The following is a 13297-nucleotide window of genomic DNA, read 5'->3' as shown; positions in this document are numbered from 1 at the left end:
AGCCTGTGATCTGGCGCACAGTGGGGCTCAGGAGATGGAAAGGGGAAAGAAGACGAGCAGCAGCGTGGAAACCCTGGCAGAGACACTGGGGCTGCTGACATCATCAGAGTGACAATCGTGATCATCACCCTCATATAATAGCAGCAAACACTTAGCTAGCACCTAATACCAGATACTGTTCTTTCTCCTTACACATATATCATTTCATTGAATCCTTACGGCAACCCTATGAGATTGGTACTGTTATGGTTCCCATTTTTCAAATGAGGAAACTGAGTTAACATAGAGAGGTTAAGTAACTTGCCTTACAGAGTTATACAGCAAGTGAATGAGCTGGGATTCCAACCCAGGTCATCTGGTTCCACTGTTGGTAGATGGACCCGCAGATGGAGGGGACAGGACAAGCTGCCAAGCATCAAGATCAAGTAGAGTTTGGGACTTCCCTGGTGGTCCAGCAGTTAAGGATCCGCCTTCCGATGCAGGGGACGCAGGTTCAATCCCTGGTGGGGGAACTAAGATCCCACATGCTGTGGGGGAACTAAGATCCCACATGCTGCGGGGCAACTAAGCCTGTGTGCTGCAAGTAGAGAGAAGCCTGCATGCTGCAACTACTGACCCCACGCGCTCTAGAGCCCAAGCGCCACAACTAGAGAAGCCTGTGCACCACAATGAAGAGCCTGCACAGCCAAAACAAAATTTAAAGAAAATCAAGTAGGGTTTGACCTTCCCACAGACTGAAAGGAAAATACCCCCCAACACCCACACATTCGAGGCCCAATATAGTTAATGCACCCTTCAAGGCTGTTCAGAGGGCCTGAGAGGAGTCAAAAAGGACCATGAAACAGAGATATGGGCTCAGCTCTGGAAAGCTCCATCCCCAGAGCTATTCCCTCTAGATGGCCTCTGCTCCCCAGCTCCTCCACACACCACTCCATGGGGCTTTGAGCCCAGCCTCCTATGTATGCCCTTAAGTCACCATCCCATAGCCCTGTGATCCCATCCAGAGACCACAAATAAAATGACTATCATAATCCTGGGAAATTTAACAAAGGCACCAACAAATCCAGATCATAGCTGGAACCAAGAAGGCAAGTCATCCAAAGGCTGAGAAACAGAGAGAGACAGGTGGGACTGGTGGGCCCAGAGAGACCTGGAATCCACAGCAGTAAAAGCCCACAGAGGGGGGCTTTTGCAAGACCCTTTCATATCCTTCCTTACCTCACCTGATATTGCTCAATTCTTACCTTAGGCAAAACAGAAATGACCAGACCAAGTTGTCAAATGAAGAAATTAGGGCCCACGGAGGAGCAATGAATTATTTAAGACAGGACTAAAGGTCAGATGTCCAAAAGCCCTTCCACCGTACCACTCAGAGAGACAGAGAGAGACTAGGGACAGAGACAGAGGGAAAGAAAGGAGGGGGGCAGGGAGGCAGAGGCCAATAGGAAAGACCCAAGAGCAGAGCAATTCTTCCTCCTGATTTCCAGGGAACTCCGTGGGCAGGGCTTGGCCTCCCGAATCCTTCATTTAAGCCTCTAACCCTTCATTCCCCCTGTGGGTTGATCAGAGCAGCACCATCTTCACTCCTTCATTCCCAAACCCAAACGAGCCGAATTCTAAAGGGAAGAGGAGAAGGATCAAAGCCCCTCACATAGAGTGATACAGCACTTAACAGTTTCACTATCATTGAGCTTTAGAGCAGGGAATACCCATAAAGACTATCCCCCCATCCCCCTACTGCCACCCATTGTAGAGATGGGAGATCAAGGCCCTGAGATAAGAAGTGACTTTCCAGAAGTCCACAGCAACTCAGTCACAGAAATCTAGGTTTCCTTGGGACTTCCCTGGCTTCCATTGCAGAAGGTATGGGTTCGATCCCTGGGAACTAAGATCCTGCATGCTGCACGGCGTGGCCAAAAAAAAAAAAAAATCTAGATTTCCTTAGTAGGGCATAATAGAAAGGGGCCCTTCCTTCCCTTGCTTGACCTTCATATAAGCTCCCTGGAAAGAACCCTGGGATCCAGGAGAACTAATATTCATCCTGGCTATGCTGAGACTCACTCAGTGGCCTTGGGGCCTCCTCCTATAGAATGTAGGTTCCAAAAGTGCAAGGCATTCTTGTCTGTTACGCCCTCATGTATCCCCAGCCCTAGAACAGTGTCTGGCCCACAGTAAATTCCCAATAACTATCCACTGAATGAATGAATGTCTACAGGGCTAGGGTTAGGGAAGTGTCACCGTGACAGCCTGAAGCCTAAAAGAGAAGACTAGGGAACCAGAAGCTTCATCTTCAGTTATATGAAAGGCTAAGATTCTGTCCACAAATATCTACTGGGCTTCCCTGGTGGCACAGTGGTTGAGAGTCCGCCTGCCGATGCAAGGGACACGGGTTCGTGCCCCGGTCCGGGAAGATCCCACATGCCGCGGAGTGGCTTGGCCCATGAGCCATGGCCACTGGGCCTGCGCGTCCGGAGCCTGTGCTCCGCAATGGGAGAGGCCACAACAGTGAGAGGCCCGTGTACCTCAAAAACAACCCAAAAACAAAACCCCAAATATCTACTGAGGGTCCACTATGTGCTGGGTATTGAACTAGGTGCTGGAATTCTGGTGAGAACCCTACAGTCATGCCCTCACCTCAAGAGCTCACAGGCCACTATAATGTGGAATTTTTTTGTGGGCTCCAGAGGGTAGACTCCGGTGCAAGGTGGGGGTCTGGGGGGCGGCGGTCTAAGTGACATGCTGCTCAATATAATAGACTCTTTTCTCAGCCTGAGCTGCCCTGAAATGGTGTCGCTGCTCAGAAGGTGGTGAGTGCAGCGGGACTGCAGCGTTCAAGCCGGGCGCCAGCCGCCCACCTGTCAGAAGCTGTGCCAGGAGTATGCGGGAGAAGAGATTTCTGCCTCGGGTGAGGTCACTTCCCACCCCCAGATGCTCTGCCTACAAAACGCTGCAATTCTCTGATGCTGGCTCTTTTTCTTTTCTGAATTTCAAGGTCTCATCATGTTGACAGCTCCAAATTCTAAGTCGTCTGCCCAACACGCCCGGACCCAAAAGAAATAAAGCCGAATTCAGCCAGGGTCCTACCACCCACTGCCTCTGGGGATAGTCAGCGCCCCCTCCCCGCCGCGTGGGGGCTGAAGGGAGGTAACTCGGGCACCGGGGTGCCGAGGACGTCGTGGGGAGATAGGTGTTCCAGAGACGGAGTTGACAGAGCCGAGACATGTGACAGTCCAAGCGTCACGTTCTGTGGTCCGAGAGGCTGGGACCGGGCCGGCCACGTGACGCGAGGAGGGGTGCACCGTGGGGTGATGTGAGATGAGGGGCCTCTCAGATTACATACCAATGACGCATTCTCACCCCTTTTGGCAAGTAGATTTCCGTTTGAAGATGCGATAGTTCCGGCGAAGTGGGCGGGTTCTCACGTCCTGGCAATTTTGCTTCCGTTCGGAGCCCTGCTGCTTCCGACCTCCGCCTTTCCCTCGAGTGGGGAAGGGACGAGCTCCCGTGCGCATGCTCCAGTCATCCCAGAGGGGGCGGGGCCGAGGCTACTGGAGCGGGAGGGGGGGAAGAAAAGGGAATTCCAACCTGTGGAAACGTGGGGGTCCCCGAGATCGGCTCCTTCCCCTTGACTGTGGATGGTGCCAGGGAAAGAGCCTCTGGCGGCTCGTGGAGGGGGCAGTTTTGGGGTCCGCAGGGTGAGGGCGGAGGGGAGTGTCAGAGTGTGAGTGGGATACGGGAGTTCCAAACTTAGAATCTTGAGGCCCGCCGGGCTCCGGCGCCGGGGAGAGGGAGCTCGGGCCGCCATGCGGGACAGGACCCACGAGCTGAGGCAGGTGAGAAGTCGGAACAGCAAGGTTGGGGACAGGCGGACGGGGTGGGGTCTGGCTGGAATGCAGGACTCCTGGTCTTCGGGGCAGGGAGGGGTGGCTGTGGGCTAGGAAGGAAAGACCCGGAAGTCTGTGAGTCCTGCTGGGCGAGAGCAATATTAAGGAAGTGATGCCAGTGACCCCGGCCCTGGCAGGGGGATGACAGCTCGGACGATGAAGACAAGGAGAGAGTCGCGCTGGTGGTACACCCGGGCACTGCACGGCTGGGGAGCCCGGACGATGAATTCTTCCAGAAGGTAAGAGGCTGGGCTCTCGGCCTGGATTCACGAGGGGGCTGGAGGACCCGAGGAGCATAGCGGCCTGGAGTACCCCCATATCTCCTTCAGCCCTCTCGGTCATCCTCCCCAGGTTCGGACAATTCGGCAAACTATTGTCAAGCTGGAGAATAAAGTCCGAGAGTTGGAGAAGCAGCAGGTCACCATTCTGGCCACGCCCCTTCCCGAGGAGAGTGAGTCAAACCCTGGGTGTAGAACGCGTGCTGAGCCCGAGGGATTGTGGGGATTGTAGTTCCACGCAGGTGGTGGGCAGGGAGATTTGTTGAGGTAGGGGCTGCTGTTTGGGCATCATGGCTTTCTCTTGTTCAGGCATGAAGCAGGACCTGCAGAACCTGCGCGACGAGATCAAACAGCTGGGGAGGGACATCCGCGCGCAGCTGAAGGGTGAGCTTCTAGGACCTCAGACAGATACTTTCCTCTGATCCTGCCCAGCTCCTGGTATATCTGGGGAGTGTGTGGCCCAGAGAGGCCAGTGACATATATCCAGGTCACACAGCAGGCCTACGTCTAGAATCTCCGTCTCCTGGCTTCCAGTCCAAAGTTCTTTCCACAGCATATGCCTGCCTCTTAGGTTCTCTTATTTATAATGAAACCATTTACATTTGATCCTTGACCGAGGCAGAGGTTAGTGTTGCCACCCCACCCCCCAAGTCATAATATGCATATAACTGTATGGTCCACCCTCCATATCCCAGGTCCTGCATGGGTGGATTCAACTAACCGTGGATCATGTAGTTCTGTAGCATGCATTTGTTTTCTAAATATCCAAGTATAAGTGGACCCATGCAGTTGTGCAAGGATCAGCTGTACTTCTACAATTCTTGCTGACCAGTGTGCGTTCTTTGGGCAGGCCGATGGGGGTTTTGTTAGGAGGCCTCTGCATGCCTGTGGGAATTCTCTGACGTATTTATTGCAAAGAAAAATATACTTTTGCCTGTCAGAGACTCAGAATTAGTCATTTTATGATAAATTTTATTTCCAAAAAAACATCCTATGGTCATAAGCACCTCTCTATTGTATGGCTGGGTGGCTGGGGTCCTAGTCCCCAAACCGAATTTCAGAAGCCACAGGTCAAACTCCCCTGCTCTACCAATACTCTTGTGTCTTTCCACAGCTATAGAGCCCCAGAAGGAGGAAGCTGATGAGAACTATAACTCGGTCAACACAAGAATGAGAAAAACCCAGGTGGGTTCATTATCCCCAGAACTAGGAAATTTCAGCTAGTGTTTTATAGATCATTAGATGGCAGATGTGAGAAGGGAGGGCCCTTAGAGATCATCAAGTCCAACCAGATGATTTTCCAAATGGGGAAACTGAGGCTCAGAGAGGAATAGGATTCACCCAAGGTCAAGAACCCAGGTCTCATGACTTCCAGTCCATTATATCACTGCCCTCTTCTCCTCCATTCAGTGAGAAGTTGCTGAGTCCCTAGACATGATCTGGGCTCGGCTGTAGGAGATACTTTCTAGAAGCCAAGATGGGGAGTTAAGCTTGAATAGATGACAAAGACATTACTCAGGTAGGACTTGGTAGCTAATGGCTCTGCCCAGGGAAGAAGAGGGTGCAGTCAAATGGCTGGGAGGTTCCCTGCCTATGTGACAGGGACATCCTCTGCCCCAGGGACAGAATTCAAGAAGTCAGGAAGAGGAACTTCCCTGGGGTGGAAGGTCACTGAATCAACAGCTTTGTAAGGAGATTTGAGGTGGTCTGAGCTGCCTCCTCTGGATGCGCAGTGAGGCATGGTTTGAAGTTCTTGGAGATCAGAGTTGAAGTAGGTGGGCCCAGAGCTCAGCAAAGACCCCAGATTGAAGATGGAACAGTTTGGCCATCTTGAAAGGGTACAGCTGAAGCCAAGAGAGCAGATGTGTCTTTGAGGAAGGAACTGCAAGGAATGAGCAGATTTTAGACATCAGCAAAATTGACAAGGAGAGAGAGCGTTTCGGGGGAGAGGGGGGGCTTGTGGTAGTCACTGGTGTGAGAGGCTGACGGCCCAGGTGGGCCTGTAAAAATCTGGGCAATCACTATGACCCCCGGGCATCCCAGCACACCTCTAGTCTAAGCAGTGAGGCTGGTGTTCAACAAGCATTCCACAAATATTTGTTGAGGGTCTACTGTGTGCCAGACCCTTTTTCAGCTGTTTGGGATACAGCCGTGAACCAAAGATCCCTATCCTCACAGAGCTTACATTCCAGTGCGGAGAGACAATCACCATAATAAATCAGTAAATTATTTTAGAACGTAGGAAGTATTAAGGGAAAAGAGCAGGAGGAGAGGGAATGAGAACATCGGGAGAAGGCAGGTTGCAATACGGTGGAGAAAACTTCACTTAGAAGGTGACATTGTAACAAAGACTAAAGGCCTTTGTGGGGCCTGAGCATTCCAGGCCGAAGGCCCGCAAGTGTAAAGGCCTGAGGTGGGGCTGTGCTCTGCTCAGAGAGGAGTAAAGAGCCCATTGTGGTTGGAGGGAAGGGGTGAGGGCACAGTGTTGGGAGGTAAGGTCAGAGGGGCAACGGGGGAAGGGGCGGGTCATATAGGGCCTTGCAGGTCCTGGTAAGGGCTTCGGCTTTTACTCTGAGAGACTGGGGGAGCCTTTCAAGGTGGTCAAGGCAGCAGGCACCTAGGAGCTCATGCTCTTTGCTCACTGTACCCACGGGGATGCTGAAGCCCAGACCGGGCAGGGATCCTCCCAGGAGTACCCAGCTTCTATTCTCCATCCTTAGCACGGGGTCCTGTCCCAACAATTTGTGGAGCTCATCAACAAGTGCAACTCAATGCAGTCCGAATACCGGGAGAAGAACGTGGAGCGGATTCGGAGGCAGCTGAAGATCAGTGAGTTGCGGCGTCCGGCCCACAGGGTCAGGTGACCTGACCAGCTCTGAGCCTGGCCTTTTCCTTCACAGCAAATGCTGGAATGGTGTCTGACGAGGAGCTGGAGCAGATGCTGGACAGCGGGCAGAGCGAGGTGTTTGTGTCCAATGTGAGTGGCCACAGCCAGCCTCCCTCTGCCGGGCCCCCCGTCCTCTCTGAGTCCTGGCCGTTTTTCATGGAGGGAATCCTAAGGCCCGGAAGGGCACGAATTAGCCTGCCTGGAACCACTCATCAGGGGCCTGGCCCCAGTTCTAGGCCTGAGGGCCGCTCCAAAGCTGAACAGGAAATTCTGAACCTGCTGCTGGTTTCCCTGTGACTTGTCCCTTCACTCCTGTCCACTCTCCAGATACTGAAGGACACACAGGTGACTCGACAGGCCCTAAATGAGATCTCGGCCCGGCACAGTGAGATCCAGCAGCTTGAGCGCAGTATCCGTGAACTTCATGAGATTTTCACTTTTCTGGCTACTGAAGTGGAGATGCAGGTGGGCACCCCAGGCAGCTGGCCAGGCTTGATTCAGCCCCCAGACGTGAGACTGTGTTGTGCCTGTCAGCCCACCTCCACCCTTAGCCTCTCTCCCCGGGGCTTTTGTTCCCCTCCAGACTGGGCCAAGCCCCCAGGCTGGCCTTTATTTCCATCCTTAGCTGTGCCCCCAAATTGCGTCCTCCTGAACAGCTACTTGGATGGCCACTCCTCTATACATTGTACCCCATCCCTCAAACTTGAGCCCACCCCAGGTATGGCCCCAACCCTGGCTTCTCCTCCACCAACAGAATCTACCCTCATACTTCTGAGAGCTCCACAGCTGCCCCCTAGAGGGCCTGCCTCCTAAAATCTGTACAAGGATGGAGTGCGAGGTGGTATTCTTCCCCCGGCCCTTATCTCAGGATAAGGGGAGCTTCCAGCCCTGTCCTGGAGGAGCTGACCCAATGCTCTTTCGCAGCTGGGAGTCATGGGGAAGAGCTTTCACTCGGTAGGAGTACCAGGATAGGGAGAGCTTCACAGCAGCAGGGAGACAGGCCTAAAGAACACGACTTCAGACAGACTTGTGAGGGGACAAAAGTTCACCCTGTGTGAAAAGATAGGAGCCATGTAAGGCACTCAGCTCCCAGCCAGCACTGCGAGTAGAGGTTGTATGGGGAGAGGGAGCAGGACAGGAGGGACCACATGGTGGAAGGGGGCCTCGAAGCCACCTGCAGGAGAGCGGACTTTGGTCAGATGTGGTCCTGACTCCACATCTTTGTTAGTGCAGTGTTCTCTGCCAGGCATGTCCTTCAGTCATTTGTGGTTGGGCTGGGCAGACGGAGGAGCTGCTGGGCCCTCCACCCCCAGTCATTCCTACCTGCCTGAACCGCCCCCTCTTCCGAACAGGGGGAGACGATCAACAGAATTGAGAAGAACATTCTGAGCTCAGCAGACTATGTGGAACGTGGGCAGGAACATGTCAAGATGGCCCTGGAGAGCCAGAAGAAGGCGCGGAAGGTCAGCCTCCCCCCACCCCACCCCCCGGGTGGCCCTCCCTCCCCTCCTGAGTTTCCCTGACCCCACTCCTCTCCCACAGAAGAAAGTTTTTATTGCCATCTGTTTGTCCGTCACTGTCCTCGTTCTGGTGGTCATCATTAGCGTCTCCACGTTGGTTTGATAGCGCTGCATATTCTCGGTGAGATACTGTGGGCCTGCCCCCTGGCCTGCCCCATCCCTGACCCCAGCCTTTCCTCCTCTCCTCAGACCCTCTTCTGCACTCCTTCCCTTGCAGGCACTAAGAGCACCAGGGACCCCGGGTCTACCTTCTCTCCCAGCAGCTGGGGGTGGGCAGGACAGAGCCTCCAGCCAGACCCCTTCCTCACACTGGCCTTGTGCAGAAGGGCAGACGGTCCTTCTGGGGTCGGCAGCCCCTCATCCATGGGGGCCTCCCTCCTCCAGCCACAGTGCCTGGGGGCGGGCCTGCACTGTCCTGTCTGGCTGGGACATGTGGTTTTGTAAGAAATTAAAAAAAAAAAAAAAAAGCTTGGAGATTCCCCTGTGCATGTGTGTTCCTGAAAAGGCTGGTCCAGGGCCTCCAGGTAACCAGCCTCCCACCTCCTGGCCACCCTTGGGGACAGGCCCAGCCCAGGCAGGCTCAGATCAGACTGTCGTAGGTGCTGTGAGCACACCAGGCTGGCAGTGCCCTTCTACTCTCCCATGAGAATGAGTGGGGCCGGGAGGGTGTAACACCCACATCTGGCTGTGAGTACCTAACCCCAAAGGAGTGAGGCTGAGCCAGGCCAGGCTGGGACACAGGTGGGGTGTGTGTGTGTGTGTGTGTGTGTGTGTGTGTGTGTGATCTATGGGCATTCCTGAGGCCAAGAAGAAGAGGCACTGTGAAAAAGTAATTGAGCCTGTTACTTTGGATATAGTGGACTCGGAAGGGCCTGTCTCAGAGGGGGCGATATTTGAGTGGCGTGGCAAGTGAGGAGGGGCCAGTTATGGGAAGAATCAGTGAAGAGGTTGCCAGGCAAAGGGTTCAACAGGCCAGGCCCTGTGCCCAGAAAAAGGCATTGCCTCTTATATGAGTTCAGGTTATGGAGCCAGGCACTGTATCAGCTCACCTTGTTTCTCAGGGGTCTTGTGGCTGAAGCGGGTAGAGGAGGCAGAGGAGCCTGACCCCAGGGTTTCCATGACTCACCTGAGCTCCAGGCTTCCACTCTATATGTCTAAGAGTTCCAAGTCCCATGCCTAGTTTCTGCAGCTGGGTGTGGCGCGTGTCCCCAGACACCTAGTTTCAGGGCTGCTTGCTCCGAAGCCTGGTAAAAAGAGGGAGGTGCCTGATCCTGACCAAGGTCTGGGAGCCGGGTTCCAGCCGCCCTGTCCCATCGCACTTTCGATCCCACAGGTCACCGCTGCTGCTCCTGTAGCCCAGCCCGTCTGGTTGCAGTACCGCTCGCTTCGGCCACCAAGTATGGGGTGCACACGTGGGTGCCGGGGCGATGCGAGCGATGAAGGGCTAGCTGTGTGGTCGTTGGTGCAGACTCGGACCCGTCCCTGGACCCGGGATGGGGGAGGGGTCAGAGGGCGGGATTGGGCCCCAGTGACGTGGGACAGGACCGCCCAGCCTCCATCCGTGGCTGGGCGCCCGCCTGCAGCGCCTCCCTGTGGCCCTAGAATGGCGGTTGCTCGGTGCGTGCGCCAGATCCGAGGGTACACTTGGCCCCGAGTGTACGGGGTGTGGCTGAAGGGTAGCCCGGTCGCCACTTGGAAAACGACTGACTAGCGGACCTAAGTGTTGTTCCTGAAGAGCATCAGGATTGGTCCGTAGGGCGTCCTGAAGGAGTGAGCACCAGGTATTAAACAGCAATTAGAGGACGCTGATGTGGGCGGGGCCTCAGAGCGAGTCCTCAGTCGCACCCAAAAGCGATTGGATCACAGAGCTCAAGGGGCATGATCAAAACGCCAAAGGAGACGGAAGGCGGCTGGCCAGTGAGAGACTGGCAGGCGTGCGCAGGGAGTCAGAACCTCACGCGAGAAGGCGTGGCCGGGTCGCTCTCCCTAGCTGCTCGGACTTGCGGCGGGCCGAGTCTGGGAGGTTACCCACGCCTTCGTCCTGTCTGAGATCCTGTGTCCTGTGTACAGAAGAAACTCTAGTAGACGCCTACAGGAAGTAACCCCTCATTTTCAGAAGCGTTCGAACACTATGGATGCCCACCCAATGGGGAAACTGCGGAACCGGATGGATCCTGCCCCAGGGGAAGACTGATTTGGACGCGGGGCCTCTGCGCTTCCCTGATTCTCCATTCTCCATCTCTTCCCCTTGCGGCCTGCTGCTTCAGCAGAATCCTGTCCTCTTGGTCGCCTTTGTCCAGTCCCCCATTTTTCTGCCTTCAGAATCAAACTGCACGACCCATGGTACCTACTGGAATCTGATAGAGATTGTCAAGCCGACGCGGAGACTGCCACATCTACGCAGCTGGGTGTCCACGTGCAGCGTGTGTCTTCCGCTTGGCCGTGCTGGACAGCGCCACCCTGAAAGGCTGCTTAACCGTCTCACCCAGGACGCCATCCAGAACCTCCTGGAAGAGGTGGCTAGATGGCCAAGCGAGGGCTCAGATGCCGGGCTCAACAATTTGAACTTTTTCTGTGGGCTGTGGGGACCTATAGAAGATTTTTGAACAGGTGAGTGGCAAGTTTGGAGCAGACTTAGAAGACAAGTGCATCGGAGGTTTCACAGGCTTCCTTGCATATACCCCTTCCCTGTGGGAAACCGACCTGAGTGAGGGGCTCAGGGCAGGTTTTGCACTGAAATCCTGGCTTGGCTGCTGTCAGCCCAGCTTTCAGGGAACATGGCCTGTGTTAGTTGTGGCTTTTCCAAATCATGTTGTATCACCTTTCACCTGCAAGCCCTCTCCACTTACTCCCTCACCCGCTGAATATTTCATGCTTCAGATTCTTAAGAAAAGGAACCTGACTGGTCCAGGTCAGGCTACATTGACCTACCTATGAATTGTCTACCTTGAGTCAAGATTTTACCCTTGATCAAGATGTATGAGAGGTGTCACATGGTACAAAACGCTGCAGCAGAGTGCATATGAAGCAAGAATGGACGAGTTCAGTGATTGATATCAGTTTCCGGTACAGCCCTGTGGTAGATTATTGTTCCAAATATATGCTGTCCTTCCTACTGGGCCCCTCTCTTTAGGAGGATTATACATTCATGCCCCACTTACAATGGGCTTGGCTATGGCCAGTGGAATATGAGTAGAAATGCAAAGTACCACTTCCAAATAGAAGCTTTAAGCACCAATGAGTATTCTGAGAGCTTCCCTTCTCTTTTTCCTCGGCCATGAAACTGTCAGTTGCCAGATCAAGACTTCTTCAGCCTGGAACCCAGAATTAACAGGACATGAAGCTGAGCTGTAGCCCACCTGTAAAATGACGTGTAATGTAAATGAGAAACTTCTCTTGCTGTTAGCCACTGATATTTTGAGGTTGGTTGTTACCACATCAACAGTCCTTTCAACTGTTACAGAATTATTACCCAGCAGTGGGGTGTTGCTACAATAAAAAATAAACCTGAATTGTGTGTCATTGGCTTTGGAGCTGGACAGTGGCTGGTGAGGAAACTACCATTGGAAGCTGGAAAGATGGTGATGTGTGTTATGCAGTGGTGAAGCACTTTTTTAAACTGTAAGCTGGGAATAGAACTAAGAGTATAAATAACGTCTAACTGAGTTTAGAGCTTTAGGCAAAAAATTGGGGAAAGAGAATATTAGTAGCATGCCTTGGTTGCTATTGCGTGCATTTGACAAGTTACTGTAAGAAAGAGATGACTCAGAATATAATTGGCCAGTTTTTAAGCAGAAATGGAAGAGAATATAGAAACTCCAGGCAAGTGATCCAGATTTTTAACCAAGATACAACTTGACAAGGCCGTTAAGGCACAAAGTTTTATTAAAATTCATCTTTGTGGGACTTCCCTGGTGGCGCAGTGGTTATGAATCCACCTGCCAATGCAGGGGATACAGGTTTGAGCCCTGATTGGGGCAGATCCCACATGCCGTGGAGCAACTAAGCCTGTGCGCCACAACTACTGAGTCTGCACTCTAGAGCCCATGAGCCACAACTACCGAAGCCTGCGTGCCTAGAGCTTGTACTCCACAACAAGAGAAGCCACTGCAATGAGAAGCCCACGCACTGCAAGGAAGAGTAGCCCCCGGTCGCCTCAACTAGAGAAAGCCCACGCGCAGTAACGAAGACCCAGTGCGGCCAAAAATAAAATAAATAAATAAATTTATTGTAAAAAAACAAACTCATCTTTGTGGCAAGGGCCATATCAAGTGTATGGCTCTCATGCCTTATGTAAAAACCTCTGACTTGGTCGAAGTGGTTTCCAGTAAATCCTTTCAGTTATACAAGGTGATTCAGGGAAAAGAGATTAAGAGTGTAACTCTCCATTTGCCTACAACTAAGTCGAAAAAGAGGCATGTCTGGGGCTTCCCTGGTGGTACAGTGGTTGAGAGTCCGCCTGCCAATTCAGGGGACATGGGGTCGTGCCCCGGTCCGGGAAGATCCCACATGCCGCAGAGTGGCTAGGCCCGTGAGCCATGGCCACTGAGCCTGCGCGTCTGGAGCCTGTGCTCCGCAACAGGAGAGGCCACGAGAGTGAGAGGCCCGCGTACCGCAAAAAAAAAAAAAAAAAAAAAAAAGAAAGCTGCCTTATTAAAGAAAGGCATAACCTCCAAGTGTTCTCAAATGTGGCCAAGGAGAATAAATGGAAAAGGATGGGCCATTGTA

General features: G+C 53.3%; 1 protein-coding gene across 9 annotated transcripts; it reads left to right on the top strand.

Annotated features, from left to right (window-relative positions):
- The first annotated feature begins 3537 nt into the window (after window positions 1-3537).
- Window positions 3538-12081, top strand: STX4 (syntaxin 4). 9 transcript variants are annotated; one of them, XM_033839507.2, is made up of 11 exons: window positions 3544-3833; window positions 4022-4123; window positions 4214-4335; window positions 4472-4546; window positions 5277-5347; window positions 6883-6991; window positions 7063-7139; window positions 7377-7514; window positions 8402-8512; window positions 8592-8690; window positions 8787-9539. In XM_033839507.2, exons 2-10 carry the CDS (start codon window positions 4026-4028, stop codon window positions 8670-8672), a joined length of 882 nt encoding a protein of 293 aa, XP_033695398.1. In that variant the 5' UTR covers window positions 3544-3833; window positions 4022-4025; the 3' UTR covers window positions 8673-8690; window positions 8787-9539. The 9 variants fall into 9 exon arrangements, with proteins under 9 accessions (XP_073648201.1, XP_073648203.1, XP_073648202.1 ...); XM_073792103.1 differs by lacking the exon at window positions 8787-9539 and adding an exon at window positions 10892-12081 and having other exon boundaries at window positions 3545-3833; window positions 4236-4335; XM_033839506.2 differs by lacking the exon at window positions 8787-9539 and adding an exon at window positions 10686-12081 and having other exon boundaries at window positions 3545-3833; window positions 4236-4335.
- Window positions 12082-13297: the final 1216 nt, after the last annotated feature.

Source organism: Tursiops truncatus, chromosome 15 (genome assembly GCF_011762595.2).
Source record: "Tursiops truncatus isolate mTurTru1 chromosome 15, mTurTru1.mat.Y, whole genome shotgun sequence".
Taxonomy (NCBI): domain Eukaryota; kingdom Metazoa; phylum Chordata; class Mammalia; order Artiodactyla; family Delphinidae; genus Tursiops; species Tursiops truncatus.
Note: the sequence above shows the minus strand (reverse complement) of the source record. Positions and strands in the feature narration are given on the sequence as shown.